Raw genomic sequence first — 25,551 nt, forward strand, 5'->3', positions numbered from 1 at the left:
CATTTCACTGCATTCTGTACTTGTGCAACTACTAAATAAAATACCACTCTAGATTATATTAGTTCATGGCCAATATTTGCACCAAAGATAAAACCTGATTCAATTGCACAGTTCATTACAGAAGCTATATTTTTTTCTTCGTTTTTGCATATGGCCCTTTGGCTAGAGACACTGGCTGCACACTTTCAACCAATATTTGACAATTCATAAAAGACAGGAAATTGATGACCGCTATCATCTATGGTGACTTTGTTCAGGAAAATGAAAACTGCCTGAATTGATACGAATTCTTGGTCTTAAAAATTGCAAATGGTAAGGTATTTCATACAATATTTAGTTGCATGGATTTCATACAGGGTACTAGTTTGAATGGTTATTTGCATACTGCATCTGTGTTTTATTATATCACCTGTAATTTGCTGTTTTTTGTTTGATGCTTTGCATAAACAAAATAGTGCACTTTTTGGTACATGTTATATACTACTAAATTTCTTTTGTAATGTGTTTTTAATTTTTCTTCCAAGCTGTTTTACATGGAAACAACTTGCTGGTGTTTGGTGGGACAGGGATTCCATTTGGAGAGAGTAATGGAAATGAGGTTCATGTATGCAATGTTAAGTACAAACGATGGTCTTTGCTCAATTGTCGTGGAAAAAAGCCAAACCGTATATATGGACAGGTATGTCATAATGTTTTTGCTTTACTGTATGTGCTTCATTTTATTAAATATTACTCAAAATATGAACTACTTATAGTCTATTCATAGATTTAAAAGAGAGCATACATTATGAATAACTTTTATATTTAAATTCAAAAGACTCAAGACATTGGCATTAAGTAATTAAGTATATATAAGTTTTATATAAGAAATAATAAAGACATTCATTTTTTATATATAGCTATATCCAATTTTTTTTTTTTGTAATGGTTGTCATGCACGTGAGAGGCAGGTAAAAGGCTCAAAAGATGGTAATTCCTCGCTAAACCATGGGATAGCACAGTACATTTAATCCTTGCTCTTTTCTATAAGCATACCAATCATGGGAAATTCCACTTGGGTCCGAGGACGTCACTTCCAGGCCCAAATCTTTGCTACGTGGAAGTGGAATTTTCCTTGAATGGTCTGCTAATGGAAAAGAGCAAGGATTAATGCACTCTGCCATCCCCTGGTTTGGCAAGGAATTACATTCTTTTGAGCCTTTTAGCTGCCTCCCATGTGCACGTGTGTGAGATGGTTTATTTTTTTCTAAAAACATCTGTCTTGTTAATAATCCAAATGTTGAAATCTTCACACAGTACTTTCATATGCAAGCCATTCACTTCAATAAGGTAGTGTTTTTTTTTTTTCTTTTTTTTAAAAGTGAAATGTTTAACATCTGAATTCAGAAATATTATTATTCAACCGTAATATTGCAAGCTAAATGGCATTTAATTTAGATTTTCTTTGTATATGTTGGCTTTTGTCATCTTCTGAGCTTATTAGATAGGCATCCACTTTTGATCCTTTAGTGACTTTTATCTAATGAAAGCATGAGAGGTATATGATTATGTTGAGAGAGGGTTTTTCCCCCACTTCTATTTGATTAAGAAGAGTTGAATGCTGTCTGTCTGTTTTCAGTTCACAGAATTGCAGTTCATAGGTTTTCTGCTTTGTGGTAGCCTAATTTAGTTAGGAGCTCATTCCGTTCAGCTCATTAGAGTTCATTCACATGAGTGCATTTTGTAGGTTAGTGAATAATGATTTTTCTTTTCTTTTTTTCTCCTCCTTTTGTATATGCATGGTGGCAAATCCTAAAAGCTACCACTACTGTATATCAAAATCTATTACTATATTATAAATTGGCAGAGACTCTCAAACTGTTTTTCCCCTCATTATGAGATAGTTACAGAAGTGCGACTAGAAGCAGATGCATTTCAGAAATGCTCACACATTAGTATTTTATCTGCACAGCCTTGCTTTAGATTAGCTTTCTGAACACATACTAGCACAGAACCCATGGACATTTTTTCTAAAAAAAAAAAAATCACTAATAAAAATTTGTCAATAGTATCAGATTCCAAGCTATTTTCATTCTCAACCTTTTCAAGATGTGATATTTAATATTTCATACAAATTAAACTTCAGTTTTAATTTTTAAAATTACTATTCTGCTAAACAGAACATTGTCACTGGTACTGTGATCAAATTTTCTAACATTTTATCATAAATTCTGTATTGTTGCACAAGTGTGTATGCAGGAAGCATTATTGTAAAATATTTTACATTAGTAGTCATAACATAATGGTATTTAGTAAAACTAAAACTTTAATATTCCAATTTGTGTATATTAAGAAGTTAACTGAAAATTTTGAAAGACAGCCTTCTGCAACTTTTGTTATCATTGCAGAATTTATTATCTTGCATCACTTCCATGAAGTTTTTCTTATTTTTGTTTCAATGGTAAACGATGTAAAGAAGCTGTCTGTCCAGAAACCTCTCCATATGCTTTATAGCCACAAAGGCAGAACTGTAACAAACTCTGAAAGTCTTAGCCCATGAGTTGTAACTCAAAACACAGCTCTCAACAAAATGTTGCCAGATATACCAAATTGCAGCAAACCTGTCGTTTTTCACACGTTCTGCATGGGTGTCTGTTGTGAAAACGCAAATGCCACATGATAGTCAGATAGCGGTCATGGGGCATCATATCTTTGATTGCTTGTAGAACAGTTTTGAGCAGGCATCAACCGCAGTGCTGCTCTTGTGAAAAGAATGGAGATAAATGCCATCAACTTTGAGAGGGAGAGGCAAGTTCGTTGTACCACATGAATGTCACTGAGAGAATAAAACTGTCTCAAACCTGGGACCTTTGGGTTGTAAGGTAGCAGTTCTTACCTCTGCAAAACGCAAATGGCGCATGGTAGTCTGATGGCAGTCACGGGGCATCTTATCTTTGATTGTTGGTACAACATATAGTTTTGAGCAAGCATCAATCACAGCACCAACTGTGGTCATCGCTGCGTTTGTGAAAAGAATGGAGATAAACACCAATTCAGAGGGAGAGGCAAGTTCGTTGTGCCACGTGAACATCACTGACAGAGTAAAACTGAATTAAAAAAAAAAAAAAAAGCGTTAACTTTTCCAAGTAGCTAAAATTTACACTGGGTGTTACATTTGATTTGAGTCTGTATGTTTATAGTAATAATAATAGCAGCTCACTGCGCAAAACAACATGGAGCGCCCAGTCTCAAACCTGAAGCCTTTTGGTTAGTATGCAACAGTTCATCCTTCTACACCGTCCAAGAATACATATCAACATTCTGTCGATTTAACATTTTGAGCTTGGAGTTTTAACTCCTTAACAGCAAAACTTAGGTAACATGATTGTCAATGTAATTGTTTTGTCACTGTTCTGAGTGTTGCTGTCATCAATGATTTGATTTCAATCGGGTTCATATTTGGAGGACGTGTTGTGTTCAAGTTACATTCCGTGTTTGTCGACCGTTGTTAAGATAACAGGTTTTATTCATTGAAGTTTTCACTACCCAAATTGGTCCTGTTCAATCTATATACATCAGACTTCCAATATGACTCAGAGTCCTGCCACGTGCAAAAGTTCGCTGATGACACTGCTATTGTGGGCTGCATCAGGTGTGGGCAGGAGGAGGAGTACAGAAAGTTAATCAAAGACTTTGTTAAGGTGTAAGTGGTTTGAGTCGCACCATTTAACACCAGCAAGACCAAGGAGCTGGTGGTGGATTTTAGGAGGCCTAGGCCCCTCATGGACCCTGTGATCATCAGAGGTGACTGTGTGCAGAGGGTGCAGACCTATAAATATCTGGGAGTGCAGCTGGATGACAAATTGGACTGGACTGCCAATACTGATGCTCTATGTAAGAAAGGTCAGAGCAGACTATACTTTCTGAGAAGGTTGGCATCCTTCAACATCTGCAGTAAGATGCTGCAGATGTTCTACCAGACGGTTGTGGCAAGTGCCCTCTTCTACGCGGTGGTGTGCTGGGGTGGCAGCATAAAGATGAAAGATGCCTCACGCCTGGACAAACTTGTTAAGAAGGCAGGCTGTATTGTAGGAGTAAAGTTGGACAGTTTAACATCTGTGGCAGAGTGACGGGCATTAAGCAAACTCCTGTCAATCATGAATAATCCACTGAACAGTGTCCTCTCCAGGCAGAGGAGTAGCTTCAGTGACAGACTTTTGTCACTGTCTTGCTTCACTGACAGACTGAGGATCGTTCCTCCCCCACACTATGCGACTCTTCAATTCCACCTGGGGGAGTAAATGCTAACATTTAATTTTATTTTTATTCATTTTTTTTTCATTTTTATTACTATTTAATTTAATATTGTTTCTTTGTATCAGTATACTGCTGCTGGATTATGTGAATTTCCCCTTGGGATTAATAAAGTATCTATCTACTCGTGAATCTAAGATGTTTAACAGGCACTCCCGGTATTAACTTGTGGATTTGCCTGTGCATATTTAGCGACAGCGTGTCTAACTTGTGGATTTTTCTCCGAGTATTTGGCGGCAGCGTCATGAAGTTGTTTCCGTCTAGCTGCATCAGAAAATGTACCACGACGTCTGACACACCTCCTTTTTACTGTTTTCTCACAGCTTGGATTGCTGCTGTCATAATCGGTTTGAGTCTCTCATGGTTTGTTTCAATTACGTTAGTATTTGTAGGACTTGTTGTGTTAAAGTGACATTCGGCATCTGTCAAGTGTTGTAAGCATACAGCCAGTTTCATCTAACTTCGCATCCAGCTTTTGAGAGTTTAAACATTCATAAACACTACTCAAATTGTCACCTGTGAATCTAAGATGTTTAAGAGCCATTGGCGGTTCGTCGAAGGTGTAAAATATTTGGCCATTTCGGTACACTTGAAAGCAACAACTAAACAATTCAGCGGCGGCCATCAACTCCCATGCAGAACCATAGGTGAAGGGCTTAAGCATTTGACTCTTATAGTGCTCCTGTGTAGTATAATCTCCTGTACCGTCATCAGTCCACACCTTGAACCTGTCCAAGTCATTCAATAAATAAGACGCAATGTTCCTCTGGATATCAAGAGCCTGATATGGCCATGCAATATGTAACACACAGAATGGAAAAGGCAGGTGGCATCTCCGGGCATGGAAACCACTCGGTAAGTGACAGTTCTTTGATTGATGGTGATCATCCTCAATAGACATGTTAATGGGGGTATGGTTGGAAGGTAAAGGAAATGGGTACCTGAACAGTAAACTAAGCCTAAAATACCTACACAATAACTATAATCATAATAAACAAACAATTAAAACAGAGGAGAAGCCGTGGATTAAATAAAAAGGGTGCAGTTATCAGCAGGGAGACATGAATGCCGTGGCGAAGTATGGAAGGGAATGAAGAGACCGGAGCGATGGGCAGGGAGCCAATTATGTGGGAGGCATGGGGATGGGGGACACAATATAGGCAGGCAGCCAACTACGTGGGAGGCATGGGGATGGGGACGCAATGCTGCCTCACACAGTGACCTTGCTGCAGGCTATGAACGTATATATGTACATAAGTAGAATTTCTAAATGAAACCTGCTTAACTTTTGTTAGTAAGCTGTAAGGAATGAGCCTGCCAAATTTCAGCCTTCTACTTACATGGGAAGATGGAGAATTAGTGGTGAGTGAGGGCTTTGCCTTTTATTAGTATAGATTTGGACTAGTCTTCACACATTATACACTCCACGTCCTTATTAGTATAACATGGAAATAGTTTCTGCTTTAGGTATGTGTTCAGAATTTCTTGCCTTGCATTTCCTTTCATCCCATACTGCGTGTATTTCAAATAATGTTATTTACCCTATGCAACTCTAGGCATCTTGCACACAGATAAACACACTTAAGCTCGGAGAACTTTTTGCCATAGTTAAGCTCTGTCAGTGGAGGGGTGGAATGGGATAGCAGGCTGCTGGCTACTTGCTGCTTGTGCTGATCAACACATTTGCAAAACAAAAGACGCTGATGGGTAGGTGCAAAGGAATTTAAGGTGGCCCAGGATTACGATTTTTTTCGTAGGCTTCTGGGATTCTAGTGTTTAAACCCACTTTTATCTTCATTGCAAAACGGTTTTCAGGTGCATTTTGAACTGTTTAATGAACAATAGACATTACAAAAAATTAAATCTTGGGCCTTTATTGCCAGAAAGCTACCCGACGCATCCTTATCTTTTAAGACAATATTTCCAGAATCGGGCTCCGTGCAAATCCCTGAGATTCCTAAAGCGAATGCTTTTTGCGCAATGAGTAAAGTCCTCTGTAATACTGCTTTTACCAGCTGTGTTAACTGTTTCGCCAGTAATTGCCATGTTAATTTTTGCAAGCAAAAGTGTGACAAAGAGTTCACTTCAAGTTGAGAAAGATGACAGTTGATATGGACAGAGAACCACAAAACCAATTCAAAGTAGTGCTCTCCACATCAAGCAAAATCCTTCTTCTGAACCTGGATCAAATAAAGTGCTGGTGCATACATCACTGAGCATCCTTTATGAAGTCTTGTTAGCATTAAAACTACTTTATTTGTAAAGATAAATTATCCTGAACAGCCAGTAAATCGCCAGCTAAAGTTTTTCACTATTACTGTATAACATGATCAATAATTGGTTTTGAAAACAAAATTTCTAGCTTTTACAGCCTTTTGCCTACATAGCAAGCAAGATGTCCATTGCAGAATAATGTGCCTTCTAATTCCCATAATTGTGCATTGAAGTAAAAGAGAAATCTCTGAATGGAAAGCGGGCAAAATTAAACTTCTGTACAAAAGCTTATGTACAAACTTTTGTATGCAAAGTGAGAATATGTAGACCTGTCTGCACTGACAAATATGCTTATATAAGTATTAATAAAATCCCTTTGAAAAGACTGTACTGCTTACCTATGTAAGGAAAATTCATTTTTATCTATTATAAACCGGGAACTTTTCTGACATTCTCTGCACTATTGGGAGAAGTAAACCATATGTTTTCAACCAATACAAAACTTGGGGCTATACAAGTTGCATTGAAGTTTTGTGTTTTAAGTATGCATTTATTTTCAGTTTTCGCTTTTGGAGGAAAATCAAATATTCCAACCAGATTTAAATTAAGCAGGCTTAAAAATGTGAGTAAGTAGAGTTCTTTAACTTTCACCAAATACACCTATCAGGGTGTCCTGTTTACTAATCCATTCAGTTTAATTCTTTCTGTATTTGGCTAGTTGAGAAAGTGATCTACTAATTTCATAAAAAAAGGTGACTAATTCAAAGATTCTGTGTGTGGCAAACAATCTGTTAACACGGACAGAGGAAACACCTCGGCTGCACTACTATGAAAGGCTGTTCCACTGATAGCCTGCATTGTGCGTTTTTTAGGCTTTCTGCGAGGGTGTTAGTTTTGAGCTATTACATAAAGGTTATGTTTTAGCACCATTATGTTGAGGCAAACATGAAGACTGTGTTTCAGCTTTTACATGTGCAAGTACTAAAGGCACTTAATGTTTGTTTCCCATTTCCTCTGTACAATTAATACCTGTACAAATATAGAGAAATCCTAGTGTTCTGGATAAACTTGTGCCCGCCTTGTAATCTTAATGATCAAACCGTTTTTGTAATACAGATCCTTAACAAGTTTTTCCCCTTTGCACAGTAATGATCTGTAGGAACTCTTCCTCTTTGGAAAATATATTATCTCTTAAAGCAGTGGTCAGGAACCTTTTTGGCTGAGAGAGCCATGAACGCCGCATATTTTAAAATGTAATTCCATGAGAGCCATACAATATGTTTAAAACTAAATACAAGTTAATGTGTGCATTTTATGTAAGACCAACACTTTTAAAGTACATTAAGTCTCTGAATTCTTTTTAATAACGTTATGCTGTTGCTAACCGATGATGAATAAAGTACTTCTTACCATTAATGGAAATTCTGGTGCTGCATAGTTTTGCTGGTGGCTTTGTAGTCTGGTTGATACATGGTGAGGTTAAGCTTCATGCAGGCGTTGATCATAGGTTGGTCTTGATGTTCTTTAGATGTGTGAGAGACTGCTCACATGCATACGTAGAGTCAAACATTGTCAGTACAGCAATACTCGCACGCTGTAGTGTGTGGTATGTGACGGGAAGCACGTGCCAAGTTTTGACAATCGGCTGCTCCGTGGGTTTTTCATTCTCCCCACTTGTGTTTGCTCACCAACTCTGCTTGCTGTCGTGCAAGTCTTTCCAAATCTTCATTCAGTGACTTGAACTTATTCACCCACATGTCTAAGGGCTTCAGGTCAGCAGCATGTAGCTCAAAATCTGATGGAGACACCGGGGATATAACTCTGGTCGGCGCTGTCCACTGCACACTCGTGTGGATGGGTGATGAACTTAAAAAGACAAGTGCGCTCACAAAATTCTCCAAAGCGCGCTTTGAATGACTGCAGGAGATTCGATGTGAATCTCGCTAGCTGCTGAAGATCAAGATGTTGAGCAGGGTCACTTGCTGTGCATGCATGTTTAAACTCTCCCAGTTTTTCAAAGTGTAGTAAACGACCTGTTTCAGTGTCGACGACGAAGAGTTCTAGCTTGTCTTCAAATGCAAACACTGCTTGTTGAAGGGATAAGACTATTTCCAATGCCTTGCATTTTCACATTGAGCTGGTTCAGATGTTTAGTCATGTCCACGAGATAGCTAACCCTGAGTGGCTCCTGAAGTTCTACTAACTCAGGATGCTCGTTTTTCATTTCAAGAAAAGTCCGGATTTCGCTCAGACAAGCCGCAAAACGGCTGAGCACCTTCCCTCTTGACAACCAATGCACATTGCTGTGCAGAAGCAGACCAGGATAATTATTCCCAACTTCATCCAGCGGTGTTTTAAACTGGCGATCATTTAAAGCTCGGGCAACAATACACAACACCTCACCAAGCTGCTCGCCACACATCTGAGTACAAAGCGCCTCCTGATGTAAGATGCAGTGAAAATTTAGGATGAGGTCTCCTCTTTTTTTTTTTTTTTTTCTCCCCATGTTCACGAAGAAGCGCTACGAATCATCTGTTTTTCCCCACCATGCACGGACCATCACTACACACCGAAATAAGTTTATACATCGGTAGATTTATTTTTTTTTAGCGAGCTCAGTGAAAGACTTGAATAAATCCTCCCCTCTTGTTGTCCCTTTCATAGGCAAAACAGCAAGACTTTCCTCACGTGGTGTGCCACCGACAGCATACCTTGCAATCACACTGAACTCGGATAAATAGCTTGTGTCTGACTCATCCAAAGCGAGAGAAAAGAATGGTGCTGCATTTATGTCTTTCACTTGTGTTGCCTCAGTTTTTAATTTGCCATCATGATAGTACGATCGTGAACAGTTCTTGCCGACAGAGGCATGTCTTTTATTCGTTTGATTATCTTGTCTTTATCCGAAAAGTCGTCAAAGTTCATTGGCAACATCAAGCATGAATGTTTTTTATCGTACTCCCCATCTGTGAATGGCTTTCTGTTTTTCACAATTGCTAAAGCACCAGCAAAGCTAGCCGAATTCCAGTCACCTTGTTGGGTCCAAACACGGAGTTGCTGCTGACTGACTTGCACTCTGCACAGTAGCTCTTGACATGCTTTCTTCCTGCTGTCCCCCGCAGGATATTTCAGTGCAAATGTTGTATGGCGTATGTCGAAGTGCAGCTTTATATTTGACCGTTTCATCGATGCAATTTTATCATTGCATATTAGACACACTGCAGAACCTGCTCTCTCCACAAAGGCGAATTCCTCTGTCCATTCCTGCTGAAAAGTACGATACTCATCATATTTCTCTTTTTTTTTTTTTTTTTGCTATCTTCTTCGATAAAAGGGTTTCTGCAATTAGCTAGCTTACTACTTGATTAAAAGGAGGGAAGTTTACTTCCTGACCTCACAATGACCTGTGTACGTTACGCATTATCCAATAATTTGGTGTTGTCCCGGAGGACAGCTGTGATTGGCTCCAGCCACCCCCAACCATGAACATGAGCATTAGGAAATGAATAGATTGAAATACATGAGAATGTTTTATATTTTTAACGTTATTTTTTTATTAAAAATTTGTCTGTAAGCCAGATGCAGCCATCAAAAGAGCCTCATCTGGCTCGCGAGCCATAGGTTCCCGACCCCGGTCTTAAAGGATAGACTTTAGTACTATCTGGAAGACTAAAACCCCATACACCACCACCCATAAACATACTGTACAAGATTTTATAATTTAAGCCATGGATTTTTGGATGGTATTAATTGGTTTCACAGTTTGATTAAGGCTAAATTTTAATCACGATACATTGCATTAAGAAGACTGCAGAGAGAAAAGATTAATTCTGTCCCATAATCATTTAGTATTTGTTCTGAATTAAACATTGTACATGGATTTAGGATTTGGTAGTCCCATCTTTCTTCCAGTCATGCACCACTATTTAAATGTGGCTAGCACACAGCAACTGCATTGGCAATCAATATAAACATGACTGCCATTGTCCCTTCCAGCCTAAGCTGTAACTTAGCAGGAAGCTGCTTTGCAAGAATAATAGGTTGGTTATATAAAATACATATGGTGGTGGTTGTGATGATGATGCCTTCGTGCATATAATTGAGCCAGACTCCTAACAAAAACATATTGCCTAGTTACTTCGCCTAAATCAAAACTTAACTAAATTGATATCTGGGGAACACGCTCAAGGGAGTTCAGGTAATGCTGAATTTATTTGCCTATGCAATTCTACATTTCTTGAAACATTTTGCTCATTTTTAGAATAGGGCAAGTATGTTTAAAATCTTACTCAAATTTATATAATTAGAAACTCTGCAGTCCTTTCTAAATTGCAGCATTGCACAGTTAGGTTTGGTATTTCTTGATATTTCCTTAGTGTTTTTAAGAATCGGCACATGTTAAGTTATACTATAAACGCTTATTTGACAATTAGTTGTAGGTCTGATGCATTTTTGCCAAAGGCTGAACTCTAGTCAGTCTGTTTTCAATGTAAAAACAAGAGGCTTATTTATGGTCTTTTTTTTTTTTTTTTTTTATTCTTCATATTTGTTACATTTATTTTCCCTACTTTTAATAGGAGTACCCCAATTCCATTTTGTGCTAAGCACTGAGATGTAGTGTTATGACATCCATTCCTGAGTGTACAGTGTTAATCTTTTTTTTTTTTTTTTTCTTTCTTGCCATTTAGCTCTGTTTTTCCTTGAATGCAGCTAAGCAATACAGTAATCCCTCCTCGATCGCAGGGGTTGCGTTCCAGACCCCCCCGCGAAAGGTGAAAATCCTCGAAGTAGAAACCATATGTTTCTATGGTTATTTTTATATATTTTAAGCCCTTATAAACTCTCCCACACTGTTTATAAATATTCCCCGCAGAGTTATACAGCATAATCCCTTTGTATTCTCTTAGATATTAGGCAAGATTCATTGAACTTATGTATATAAACACACTGTTTATATACAGTAAAACCTAAATATTAAAGATATTGAGTGTCTCCGATATCACGTTACAGCCATTACGATAGACATGCCACCAGCAATAAATACGTACAATGCAACAAAAAAAGTATACAGTAAATGTGTGTGTACAGTGACACTAAAGGTACGTACATGTACTAAGTACTGTAAGTAGAAAATTAATTATGGTTACTCACCAACAATGACACGATGACTTGTCCGATAACAATGAGTTTTATTTTACTACACAACAAAGGAGAGCGTTTGTTTTATCTTGGTAGAGTAATATATATATATTGCTCTACTGTCCCCTATTGTATTATTATGTAGCCTTAGAATACCTAATCTCACAGACTTACCACTGTATATAACTTATCCCCACCTTCCCTTCTATATCTATAACCTCAGGCAATTAGATGTAGTAAAAAGACAAGCAGGAGTTAAGTTACACATAAAATAATGTATTACTGATAATATTCATAAATAATAACAAAATGCAAAGTACTTTTGAATATTGGCAGCCATACAACCTGATAAAATGGTGATGTGTAATTCAGGTGGCACACAAACTTGCAGTTACTTAATGTCTCTAGTTAAGGCATCGTTGATGCTCAGCTTTCAGCCACATGTCTGTTCAATATGGCTGCTGAGCTGTGCTCTTCAATGTGTTGTCTTCATCATCACAGGTTAGCAAGAGAGATGCTTCTTCATATGTGGGTCAGTCAGAGAGAGAGAATGTGGTTGAGCAAGTACATTTATAGATGTTCTCTCCAATTCCTAGAACCAATAGGACATCATGGTACTTGAAGGCCTCTGAGACAAGCCAATTCCAAACAGCCATACCTCAGACCAATGGGAGAAATAGTACATTTAACACCTCAACCCCCCCAAGACCATATATTAAGCTAACCTGGCTTTGTGTGGGAGATCAAACTGGTTTAAGACACATCCCCCCCAAATCCTGTCATAAAATTACAAAGAGACAGTCGTAAAAAGGGGGATGGGGGAAGGCAAACATGAATACCTCTCACCACTTGGTTTGCCTAAATTATAAATAAAGACATACAAAACATTTATCAAGTTATATGCAAAATCCTACATCACAACAGCGTTACAGCCCTTAAAGGAGCCACTTCAGGCGATTGTGTAGCACTACCGTTGTTCTTCTTCTGGCAGTCTTCAATCCAAATCCCTAAAGCAGATTCCATCCAGACTACTGCCTTATTACATCCACTTACAACTTGTTTTGCACCCTGGTTAAAAGGACATTGCGGCCGTAGATCTTATATTCCTTTCCTACTTTTTAAATAAAAAGAATCGTAGCCTTCAACAAATCCAAAACGTTTACCTTTTCGCAATCGCTAACATCTTCCGCTTTGCTTGGGCACGCCCCTGAAGCAGTAGCAGATCGTTTTGGAGCCATAATGAAGGGCTTGACTATGCACAAAGATAAACACAAAAGAGCACAACTCTTTACACAGCGTAACACGTTGATGCTGAATGAGTGAGACGAGACTTCCTGGTTAACACTGCATTCAGCAAGCAGGAACTTAACTGCGTGCTCTGATTGGTTAGCTTCTCAGTCATCCGCCAATAGCGTCTCTTGTATGAAATCAACTGGGCAAACCAACTGAGGAAGCATGTACAGGAAATAAAAAAGACCCATTGTCCACAGAACCCACGAAGCAGCGAAAAATCCGCGTTATATATTTAGTTATGCTTTCATATAAAATCCGCAATAGAGTGAAGCCGCGAAAGTCGAAGCGCGATATAGCGAGGGATTACTGTATTAGAGTTCACCAAATTGATGTTGTTAAAACAGTCTGGACGAAACAGGCCTTTCAGCCCAACAAAAAGCTTGCCAGTCCTATCCATTTTAATTCTTCTAAAATAACCAAGTCTAGTTTTAAAAATCTGTGAAGTCCTACTGTATACCACTGTACTTGGTAACTTAATTCTTTGTGTTTGTGGTTCTGTATGTGAAGAAAAACTTCCTAATGTTTGTGCAAAATTAACCCTTTAGTTTCCAACTGTGCACTCATATTCTTGATGAACTCATTTTAAAGTAACAGCCTTGACCTACTGTACTAATTCGCTGCATAATTTGTAAACCGTTCAATCATGTCTCCTCTTAATCATTTGCTTAAACTGAAAAGGCTTTTAATATTTCCTCATAATTCATCCTTTGTAGTCCTGAACAAGGTTATTATAGTTAACGAAAACTAAAATCAAAACTGAAACTATTATTAAAAAAACGTTTTCATAAACTGAAATAAAATGAACAAAACCGAAATGAAAAACTAAAACTAAATAAAACTATTAAAGTAGCTGGAAAGACTAACTGAAATAAAATAATAATTTACTAAAATATTTTTAGTTTTCGTTTTTGAATGAATATTCTTGCCGTTAGTCTTTAACCTTTTGTAATTTTAACTCTAAAAACAGAATTTGTGGTGACAGAGCAAGCTGAATACGGGTGTGTAAAGCGTGTGAAATAGAAAGCGATTTACATGCCGCCTTTCTTTGCGCTTGTTGTATATCAAGATGTAATTCAAACGGCTGAAATCAGAATGTGCTGGTCAACAAAACCTTTACCATATGGACAGAAAAATCACAAGTGAGTAACATTTCAGTTTATTTCTCACGTGACTGCTTTTTGTCGACCGCAATTCACCTGCCACTTCGCAGGAGAATCGTGTTTACTTTCTCATATACGAGGTATAGAGAAAGTATAATAATCATGAAAACATTCAACCTCGATATTTTGATGAATCTTAACGTTATAGACCTACCAGAGTCTAAAAATACAGTTTCTTGAAATGGTATGTGTGTGCAAGTGTGTCTGTGTGTATATAAACACGATAACTCAAAAACTCAACTAGATAGACAGCATGTGGTTGTTACACTACAATTGTAAATGTGTATTTGGGTCAAATACATCACCTGGAAGTGGTACTTTACCTGAACACACTTTTTTGTTTTTTTTGTTTTTTGTTTTTTTTTTTTATTCATGCAGCTGCAGAGTCCGATTTATTCAACTTTACTTTTATAATTGTTCAATATTATCGATTTGATTTGTTGTTGATGGTTCCTTAACGTACATAATATAAAAATATAATAATTGTCTTGTGGTTTACACCTCAAATATTCATCCCCATATCCAAGTATACAAGATAGTGTACGGGAGACCACGCCTGGTTTTTGAAAATAAAACGGCACTGATTGAGACACTGACTAGGTCATCCATCATACAAGATCAGCATATTGTTGCTGACCGATCACTTTTGCTTTAAAAACGTTGTTTAACAGTGAAGCGACACAAAGGTAGGTAGGCGAAGAGAGTCTGCCAAGTGATAAACTAAACACACGATGGGTTTTTTTGTATTTATTCTATGTTTATTCATTTATCTTTTTAGTACATATTCTCAACTCAAAATACCTAATATTGTGAAAGTAATCCATTAGCAGAATTACATTTTAAAACATTAAGTCTCTCTCTGTCTCTGTCTCTGTCTCTGTGTGTCTCTCTCTCTCTCTCTCTCTCTCTGTCTCTGTCTCTCTGTCTCTCTCTCTCTCTCTCTCTCTCTCTCTCTCTCTCTCTCTCTCTCTCTCTCTCTCTCTCTCTCTCTCTCTCTCTCTGTGTGTCAATATAGATAGTTGAAATATCTTTCTTTTTGTTCTTAACATCAACCTCATTGCATACCGGGGATTTTTCCTGCCTTACATCCAAACCTGCTGCGGTAGGCTCCAGGTTTCCTGCAATCCTGCTCTGGATAAACCGGTTTAGATAATGTATATACGAGGTGTGGCAGAAAAGTAATGAGACTGATTTTTTTATTTACCAAAGATTTTTTATTTTTTTCAAACATCAATGTTATCCCCTTCAAAATAGTTCCCTTGGGCAGCTTCACACCGATGGAGATGTTGTTCCCACTGTTGGTAGCAGCTGGAAGTCTTCAACCGGTATGGTCTTCAGCATGTCCGTTACACTCTTTTGGGTGTTTTCTAAAGTCCCTAAATTACGTCCTTTGAGGACATTTTTCAGTTTAGGAAAAAGGAAAAAGTCACACAGACTGAGGTCAGGTGAATAAGGGGGCTGAGGAACCACAGGAATGCCTTTTGAGGTCAAAAATTATGTTATGGAGAGGGCAGTTTTTCGGCACCATTTTGGCACAGACCTTTCGCATGTGCAAATGTTCAGTCAAAATTTGAACGGTAAATCTGTTCAAATTTAATTGTTCACTCAACATTCTTAATGTTAAACGACGGTCTGATCTCACAAGAGTGTTCACACGTTCGATGTTTTCATTGGTTTTCGAAGTTGAAGTCCTCCCTGAACGGTGTTCATCTTCAACGTGTTTTCTGCCTTCCAAAAATAATTTGTGCCAGCGAAAAACTTGAGCTCGGGATAAAGAATGTTCCCCATAGGCCTGTTTTAACTTTTCAAATGTCACACTTGCCGTTTAATGGCACAACGTTGCTCCAAATTCTGCTGTTCCATTTTGCGTGACGCACAGTCACAAAAATTACATAGTTAACGGAAGGAGTTGAAACTCTCACTGAGCTATGGGAGGGTACTGATACATGTGCTCTATCAAGGACAACAGCGCAGCGTTGCCAGATCGCTTGCAGTGTTGCCAGTCTCATTACTTTTCTGCCACAACTCCTATTGTTCTTACTCTCAGATGCGATCTGTCATTTTATGCCTATCTGTACTCCTATTACTTGCTCTTGCTCTGCTCATTATGAGTTTGCTGTCCTTTATGTTGGGCTATTCAAGTCTCACTGCCCCTAACCTTCACACTACATGTTTGCTGTTCTTTGTTTCCCTCAATACTGCTATGTGGGGTCTGCACACTCATTGAAGTCTAAGAGTCCTGTTCTTCCTAAGCTCCCGTGATTTTCATGAGAAAATATTTTAAAACTTATAAAATTGTTCATATTCACTATCTAGTTTTGATTGTTTTTGCTTGTTTTTATCAGACAAAATCAGATTGTAAACCAAGTAGTGTAGTAAGCTTCCACTAACATTAAACTTGTATCCAAATCCCTTAAGTGTACAGTTCTGCCTGATTGTGACACAAAACTAAACTCCATAGGAGCTCCATGCCATAATTACTAAAACTAAAACTGAAACTAATATAAAAAAATAAAATGTCTTTGTGAAATAAAAACTAAACTAAAACTGAAAATACACGATGAAGGAAAACTAAACTGAATTTCCAAGGAAGGTCAGAAAAAATATAGAAATAAAAACTAATATAAAAAGGCAAAACTATAATAACCTTGGTCCTGAAATCAACCTAGTAAATTTTTCCAGTGCTGCTGTATCTTTTTTTTTTTTTTTTGGTAGCCTGGAGACCAAAACTGCACACACTGCTCCAGAGGAGGCCTCGCCAGTGTAATGTAAAACTTGAGCATAATCTCCTTGGCCTGTACTCTACACGCTGTGCTATATAACCTAACATTCTGTTAGTCTTCTTAATGGCTTCTGAACGCTGTCTGGAAGTTATTAGTATTGAGTCCATTAAGGTGTATTTTCAATTTTCAGAGCTCAGATTGTGTATTCAAATCTAACATTTTAACTTACTTTTGTGTAATAGTTTACATTTTACCTACATTTAAATTGAATCTTCCCCAGCCTGCATGTTGTCCAAGTTCCTCTGTAATAACTCTGTGGATTCTACTGTAGATTTGTCAATCCGCCTAGCCTATCCTCTAAAAATTTAACCAGCTTGTTATTTATATTCCTATCTAAATCATTATATATACTAGCAGAATACCCGCGCTTCGCAGCGGAGAAGTAGTGTGTTAATGATGTATTGTGTGTGTATATGTATATGTATGTGTGTGTGTGTATACACAAACATACACACAGGTGTATATATATATGTGTGTGTGTGTGTGTGTGTGTGTAGCTTTGGTCACTGAGTGCAAGGGGAAAAATAATAAAATATAGTCTAAGTTATTAAACAGTAAAACATTAACGTTTTAAGAAGTACAGGTACATTGAGCACTACTGGAGTGGTTGCGGGTAAACTACATTTTAAAGTCTGTGTAACAGGTAAGTAGTACTAACAGCAGCTAAAATGTATATGGATCATCTCTCGGTAGTTGATCCCTTTTGAAAGGCGCTACACGACGGCTGTGGTTACATTACATTTTCTATGTGAACGTTCAAATTTCTGCCTCTGGTAATGTGCCTTACCGGCATTACCAGCAATTAAAGAAAATTAGTTTTGTGTCCTCTGCAGTGTTAAGAGAGAGAGAGGCTTTGGTTTGGGATAAAAGGAAAACAGGTGTAAAGAAAGGAAAGGAGTTGCCTTTTATTAGTATAGATATATCTATACTAATAAAAGGCAAAGCCCTGACTGACTGACTCATCACTAATTCTCCAACTTCCCGTGTAGGTAGAAGGCTGAAATTTGGCAGGCTCATTCCTTACAGCTTCCTTACAAAAGTTGGGCAGGTTTCATTTCGAAATTCTACGTGTAATGGTCATAACTGGAAGCTATTTTTCTGCATATACTGTAATGGAGTTGAGCTCAAAAGCCGTGTGGTAGTTTCGTGTGACATCATCACGCCTCCCATGTAATCACGCAGTACGTAGAAAACCAGGAAGAGCTCCAAAAACCACGGAAGAAAACATACATTTATATAATTAAGAAGGCAGCAAAACCAGTGGAAGCGAGCGAGTGACATATAAAACCATATTCAACGGCTCACGTGAACTGACGCAGTGCGCAGACAAAAAGCAACAGTTCCAAAGAGTGCTGAACAAAAACCGAATTACACTGCTACGCTCAAATAGACAAACCACACGCCGTGGCGCAATAGTAGAGGCTTTGCCTCTAGTGCTGGCGTCCGAGGTTCGATTCCCGAGAGGGGATGCACTGAGTATGTACGCGTGCTTCCCGATTTAATTTTAGCCTTGCATCCCCTTGGTTTGAGATGTATGTTAAAAATATGCGGTGGTTGCAGAAAGACAGGTCACCAATTGAAGCTTTATGAATAATGGATACTTTATTCACGATCAATGATTGTTTTGGTAAAACCATAGTCTGTGTATTCATTAGATAAACGGTAAAGTAAGGGCGAGGGGAGGGTAACTTATTGAGGCACGCAGGCAAAACCACAATAGCATGCGGGCCCGATGTACTGTAGTGCGCGTCCACTCGATCTGAATTGCGCGATCACATTTGAAAAAAATATATCTTCAAGTTCTATTTAGTCCATATGTGTCAAACTCGAGGCCCGCAGGCCACATCCTGCCCGGCGTGTAATTATATCTGGCCCGCGAGATCATTTTATTTATTATTGTTATTAATGGCCCGGAGATATGAAGCGCTAGTAACACAAACTACAGATCCCATAATGCAGCGCTTCAGCTGCCTTGCTGAACACTTACCGCGTTAATCAAGTCTAGCTTATGATGCTGCAAGTTATTGCGAAGCTAGCCCACACGATGCCGAAGAGAAAAGGTGATTCTGAACATAGAGCCTTTAAAAACCGTTGGGAGGCTGAGTATATGTTTACTGACATTGCCGGTAAACCCGTGTGTCTCATTTGTGGAGCTAATGTGGCTGTAATTACAGAATTTAATCTAAGACGGCACTATGAGACAAAACATCAAGGTAACCTGAAAGACCTGAATGCAGTGCACAAGATACAGAAAGCAGAAGAGTTAAAGAAGAATCTGACACTTCAGCAGACGTTTTTACCCGAGCAAAATCACAAAGTGATTTCAAGTGAAGCTTTTATGGGAGACTGCAATGCACCAGTGCCAAGTAATGTTGAACCAAGTTGGCACTACGGAGTTCCCAAATACGCACTTTGTTGATAAACTGAGTGCACGGAGTTCGCACAGCGCTTTTTGGTGGCTTTGAAGAACAAAAAAAGAATTTGGAGTTGTTTCGCAACCCATTTGCTGTCGATGTGGAAACTGCACCTGTGCAGATTCAGATGGAGGTGATTGAGCTGCAGTGTAATGGCACACTGAACTAGACGGGATATATTTTTATGGAGAGCAAAATATTATGTTTAAGGTTTGAGTTGATTTATTCCGGAATAATATTCTGTCAACTAAATAAAAATTCCTTCTATTTAAAATTTAAATAGAACTTGAACAGAAACGATAGTTCATAATATCCAGGCAGACTTGCACGTAAAATCCGTTTTAACAAACGGCGTATTGCACTGATACAAAATAGCCTGCCCATTTAATTATTTAGGAATGGATAAAGATTTTGTACAAATGTTTTTCATTTTTCTTCCTTCATGGATTCTGGCACCCCCAGCAACAGTTGTTTGCACCCCAAAGACTGTGTATGTGTATGACAGCATCACTCACAACAGTGACAGAACAATTACATTGACAATCATGTTATGTTATTTTCAAAATGTTTCTTTTTCATTACTTCTTTAACAAGCTACTTCTCTGCTGCGAAGCGCATGTCTGTCTGTCTGTCATTTGTGGTGACAGAATGAGCTGAATACAGACATGTACAGGTCAAAATACCTGATATTGTGGAAAATCCAGTAGTAGATTTACATTTTAAAATACTTGTCCCCGTTTTTTTTCTTTCTCTCAACCGATTTTTATAATGAATATATTTTTAATCTCGACTGTTGTCTCTGTTGTTTTTGTGGCTGTCTGTACTCTCTATTACCTGCTCTGCTCATTAAGGATTTACTGTTCTTATTATAGGCTATTCAAGGCTCACTGCCCCTAACCTGGACAATACATGCTTGCTTTTCTTTGTTTCCCTCAATACACCTAGATGTTTGCACACTGATTCAAGGCAAAGACCCCTGTTTTTCCTAAGCCCCCATGATTTTAATGATCACACCTATCGGAACACAGAATCTGTTTTCTGAATTTTTATATCTTTTCAGGCCTGCAGCTGGCAAAATTCTGTCTAAATTGTATGTGTCTGAGATGGAATCTGATTATTGAAGGCATTCATTATAAGCACATTGTCTTGGAGCAGTAAATGATGTGTGCTGTGGACATTTTTGAGTAAAAAAAACCCTCAAACTTAATATAAATTTCATTCTGGGGAAAAAAAAAGGAAAAGTTAAAAAGTGCCGTCAGTCAGCATAGATTTGTTCAGCACAAATGACAAAATATTTAAAAAAATTATAAAATTGTGTAAAATTGTTCATATTCCGTGTCTGGTTTTGATTATGCTTGTTTTTATCAGACAAAAAACAAAACCAGATAGTAAACCATGTAGTAAGCTTCTGCAAACATTAAACTCTTATCCAGATCTGTATATTTTTTATATATATATATAGATAGATAGAGATATAGTGTAAAATTAAAACTAAACATACACCATGAAGGAATACGAAAACTACATAATTTTCAAGTAAGGTAACAAAAATATAGAAAATAAGGAAAAACTAAAATAATAATCTTGACCCCTGTGGAACACCATTCTTAATATCACCCAACCATGATAGGATTCCTTTCAGCATAGCCTTCTGCTTCCTGTGGCACCTTTTATCGAATGCTTTCTGTATGTCAAATACAGTATAATATTATGCTCCATTTTGATCATATCGTTTTGTTGCTTTTTCATAGAATTCCAGCATGATAGGAAAAATGACGCTTCTGAACCCATGCTTGACTATTTAGTAAAACTCCTGTTATGTGTTGCCAAATCAAAATTAATGGGACCATAAAAATATTTACTTAAAATGTCAATAGCATTATAATATAATATGGGGAAAATACATATACTGTTGTGATTGGGGTCATCGGCAGTACCCCATCTCTAATGGTAGCAGCGCACGGGCAGCTCCGTAGCTATACTGCTGCATTTTGTAAAATTATAACCAAAGCAATTGGGCGTCCTATGCAGGAAGAGGATTACAGTAATCCCTCGCTATATCGCGATTCGACTTTCACTCTATCGCGGATTTTAAATGTAAGCACATCTAAATATATATCACGGATTTTTCGCTGGTTCGCCGCTTTCTGCGGACAATGGGTCTTTTAATTTAGGTTACATGCTTCCTCAGTTTGATTGCCCAGTTGATTTCATACAAGGGACGCTATTGGCGGATGGCTTAGAAGCTACCCAATCAGAGCATGTATTACATATTAACTAAAACTTCTCAATGCTATAAGATATGCTTCCCGCGTGGGGCTTGTTTTGTTTGCTTCTCTCTGTCTCACTCTCTCTGCCTGACGGAGGGGGTGTGAGCAGAGGGGGCTGTTTACACAGTGGCTGTTTGCCTAGAAGATAGGACGCTCCTCTACAAAATGCCGCTTTACCGCGGTGCTTCTGTATACTTAAAAGCACGTATTGATTTTTTGATTGTTCGCTTTTCTTAGCAAGCGCTCTCTCTGACATTATCTGCTCTTCATGGTGCTCCTTTGAAGATAAGATCTGTTTGCATTCTTTTAATTGTGAGAAAGAACTGCCATCTCTGTCTTGTAATGAAGCACAGTTTAAACGTTTGACTAAAGGGTGTTATTTCATGTCTAGAGGGCTCTAATAATGTTAACAGTGTGGGAGAGTTTCTAAGGGCTTAAAATATATAAAAATAACCATACAAACATATGGTTTCTACTTCGCGGATTTTCACCTATCGTGGGGTCTGGAACGCAACCCCTGCGATCGAGGAGGGATTACTGTATTTAGAAGGTCGTAAACAGGTTTTCTATGCTCTAACTGCGAAAAATATTCGATTTATAAATAAAGAATCCTACTTCGCAGAAATTCATTTATCACGGCAGAGTCTGGAACGGATTAACCGCGATAAACGAGGGTTGACTGTAATGCATAACGTGTATTTAGAACAAGAAATGTTTAGAACATTTAACAATGCGCTTTGTCCTACTCTTTCTCGTACTCTTCTCGTCTGCCACAGTGGTGAATCCAAGTTGCTGGTGTTCTTCTAATCTGAAGATGGGAGCTAAAGCAGATTGCCCCCGTGTCGCAGTACCTATCTTGTGTGCTTGAGTGCTGAAGTAACAGCTTCTATTTTGAATGAAGTCTTGAGACTGTACCTGCCTTCTCTATACAGTAATAAAGTACCTGTATTTATTTTGGAAACATGGACTTGTGCGACTCTGTGACCCATGCTTCACAATACAGTTGAACCTCAGTGAATCGAAGCAATTTTCCCCCATAGGATTGTATGTAAATACAATTAATCCGTTCCAGACTGTACGATTAAGCACAAATATAGTTAATTACACCATAGAATGCACAGTGTAATAGTAAACTAATTCAGAAACATTGAATAACACTGACACAACACCCAGGCTCCCTGCTCAGCTACACGAGCAGTCTCTCTCTCTGTCTCTGTGTGTGTCTGTCTGTCTGTCTCTGTCTGAACAGAGGGGAACATTTGAACAAATTGAAACTCGCAAGCAACCAAAAAAGTAACATTGTAGGAGTTAATGCTAATAGCCTTACAGCCCGTTTGCTGTAAATACTTTTTTTTAAAATGAGTTTTAAGCACAGGTAAAAAAACGAACATTTGAAAAAAGAGAAAAGTAACATTGCAACAATTCACGCTATGAACTGAAAAATTTAACTTTTGAAAAATCCGTAATACAAAAACCACCAAGAAAACTAACCTTGCATGAGTCGAGTTCTGGCATGAAGTGAGGAGGAACTGGGTGGAGAGGAGGGACAGTCTGGCTCCGCAATGAAGGGATGTTTTCCTTCAGGTGTTTCATGATTTCTTGGGTTTCTGGTGTTTTTAGGTGGTGGGAATGAAAGCCTCATGCAGCCATTTGTGGGATATTGATGTAATCAGTCAGGAGGTAGAGGTCGCTGTGAGGAAAGGAAGAGTAGAGGAAGGAAGTGTGAATAAAGTTAAAGAAGAACTGACTACATTGCATGGTCCATTTATTTCAACAATATATAACATATTGGCGACGAGGCTGGCAACTTTTGGACTCTCGCCCCCTCCTGTGTTTCTCGAAACTCCGGGTGAGCCTGCAATACCGTTTAATTCTTGGCTAAGGATGTTTGAGAACTATGTGCTAGCTCTTACTGACACGCCATTATCTGATAAACGTAAACGTGCCCTATTGATTCATTGCCTAGGGACTGAAGCTCAGCGTATTTAGTATACTCTTGCTATTGCTGATGATACATTCGCTGCTGCTCTTGTTGCACTGAAAGACTTTTTTATTCCAAAAGTGAACATTGTGGCTGAAAGAAGTAAATTTCGCCAAAGAGCGCAGTAGCCTGGTGAATCTACTTTGCAATATGTTGCCGCACTGCGCGAGCTCATTGCTAATTGTGATTTCGGCGTGCTAGCAGATGACATGCTTAGAGATCAAATCATAGAGAAAACAAATATGCCTCGCATTCGAGAACGATTATTGCTAGAGACGGACCGAACATTACAAAAAGCGATTGCTATTGCAGGGCAAATTGAATGTGCAGTGGCTGAAGCTAAGGCTATGGTTACTAATAATGAATCGTCTGTTAATGCTGTACACACAAATTCACAAGGTACGGGATGAGCGAGGCAGGAACCTGTTTTTAATGCGCGTGCATCTGCAAAACAAAAAGCAGCGGCTCAGGCTTCAATTGCGGTGCAACAGAAAACCATGTTATCGCTGTGGATCTCGAATGCACCTGGGTAATAACCACAATTGTCCAGCAAAAGCAGTAAGATGCAGACATTGCGGTAAATTTGGTCATTTTGCTAAAGTATGTCGTTCGTGCCACATCCACTTGTGCTGTGCAAGAAGTTACTGTTCCTGACCTTACTGTTCTTAGCATTGATGACACTACAGTTGCAAAACGGAGGAAGGGTCTCTGGTGCACAGTGTCCTTCAAGCTACCTGCACTCAACCAGTTCAAGCAAACTTACTTGTGGACACTGGCTCAGCAGTTTCAATTCTACCTGAAGTATTCTATCGTCAACATTTTAGTAACGTACCACTTGTTCAGTCAAAAGTGCAACTAAAGACTTATATGCAGAAACCAATTCCAGTACTGGGATGTATTACTCTTTTCATTACAAGGGATGCAAACCATTCACAAGCTACATTTTATGTTGTGCCATTGGGAGCAGCTTTGTTAGGCATGGACCTTTTTATGGCACTTAATTTAGAAATTAGAAATGGAAAAATTGCAGCCAAGAAAATGCCCAATGACCTTGTATACAAGATGACAGTAATGAATATTAAGAATACTCATACATTAGGCGTGACTGATAGATTTATACATAAGGTTAAACTACGACATGAGGTAATACCTGTTCAACAGAAACTTCGTCTACCATTTTCTGTCCGTGAGGCTGTCTCTAAAGAACTAAAGAGACTTGAACAGGAAGACATTATAGAGAAAACTGATTCGTCTCCTTGGGTGTCACCATTAGTAGTAATTAAAAAAAAATCAGGTGCAATACGACTATGTGTAGACCTTCGTGAGCCAAACAAAGCTGTGGTGATAGATAGCCACCCTTTACCACACATTGAAGAAGTGTTCACACAGCTTCGAGGAGCTAAAATGTTCTCCACCATTGATCTTCAAAATGCTTACCATCAGGTACCTTTACATGAGGATAGCAGAGATATTACTGCATTTATAACACATGATGGACTTTTTTTTCGTTTTAAAAGAGTACCTTATGGTCTGGCATCAGCTCCAAGTGCATTTCAGAGAATGATGTCCTTGATCCTAGCAGGGCAGGATGGGGTGCAGTGTTACTTAGATGACATTATAGTATATGGGGACTCGCCATCTGTTCATGAACACAGGTTACAAGCAGTACTTCATTGTCTGCATGACAGTGGGCTGCAGCTTAATATGGAGAAATGTCAATTCAGAAAAACTGAACTGACATTTTTAGGCCATAGAATTTCTTCTGCTGGCCTTCAGCCCAATGTTGAACACATAAGAGCAGTAACTGAAGCTCCACCACCTCATGATATATCTTCTTTACGCTCATTTCTTGGATTGACTGCTTGGTATTCTAAGTTCATTCCAAATTATGCCACTGTGGTAGAACCCCTTCGTGAACTGCTTAGGAATTCTGGAGAATTTTCTTGGACAAATGTGGCACAAGAAAGCTATGATTGTATTAAGAAACTTATTGCTACCAGTCCA

The 25,551-nt window shown here is 38.4% G+C and overlaps 1 protein-coding gene across 2 annotated transcripts in view; it reads left to right on the forward strand.

Moving 5' to 3' along the window:
- Positions 1-25,551, forward strand: part of klhdc10 (kelch domain containing 10) — an 84,686-nt gene that overhangs the window by 40,773 nt on the left and 18,362 nt on the right. For both annotated transcript variants that reach the window (XM_039760996.1, XM_039760997.1), the window contains one exon: positions 525-679. In XM_039760996.1, coding sequence (XP_039616930.1) covers positions 525-679 — 155 coding nt within the window. The remainder of the gene's footprint in view (positions 1-524; positions 680-25,551) is intronic.

Source organism: Polypterus senegalus, chromosome 8 (assembly GCF_016835505.1).
Source record: "Polypterus senegalus isolate Bchr_013 chromosome 8, ASM1683550v1, whole genome shotgun sequence".
Taxonomy (NCBI): domain Eukaryota; kingdom Metazoa; phylum Chordata; class Cladistia; order Polypteriformes; family Polypteridae; genus Polypterus; species Polypterus senegalus.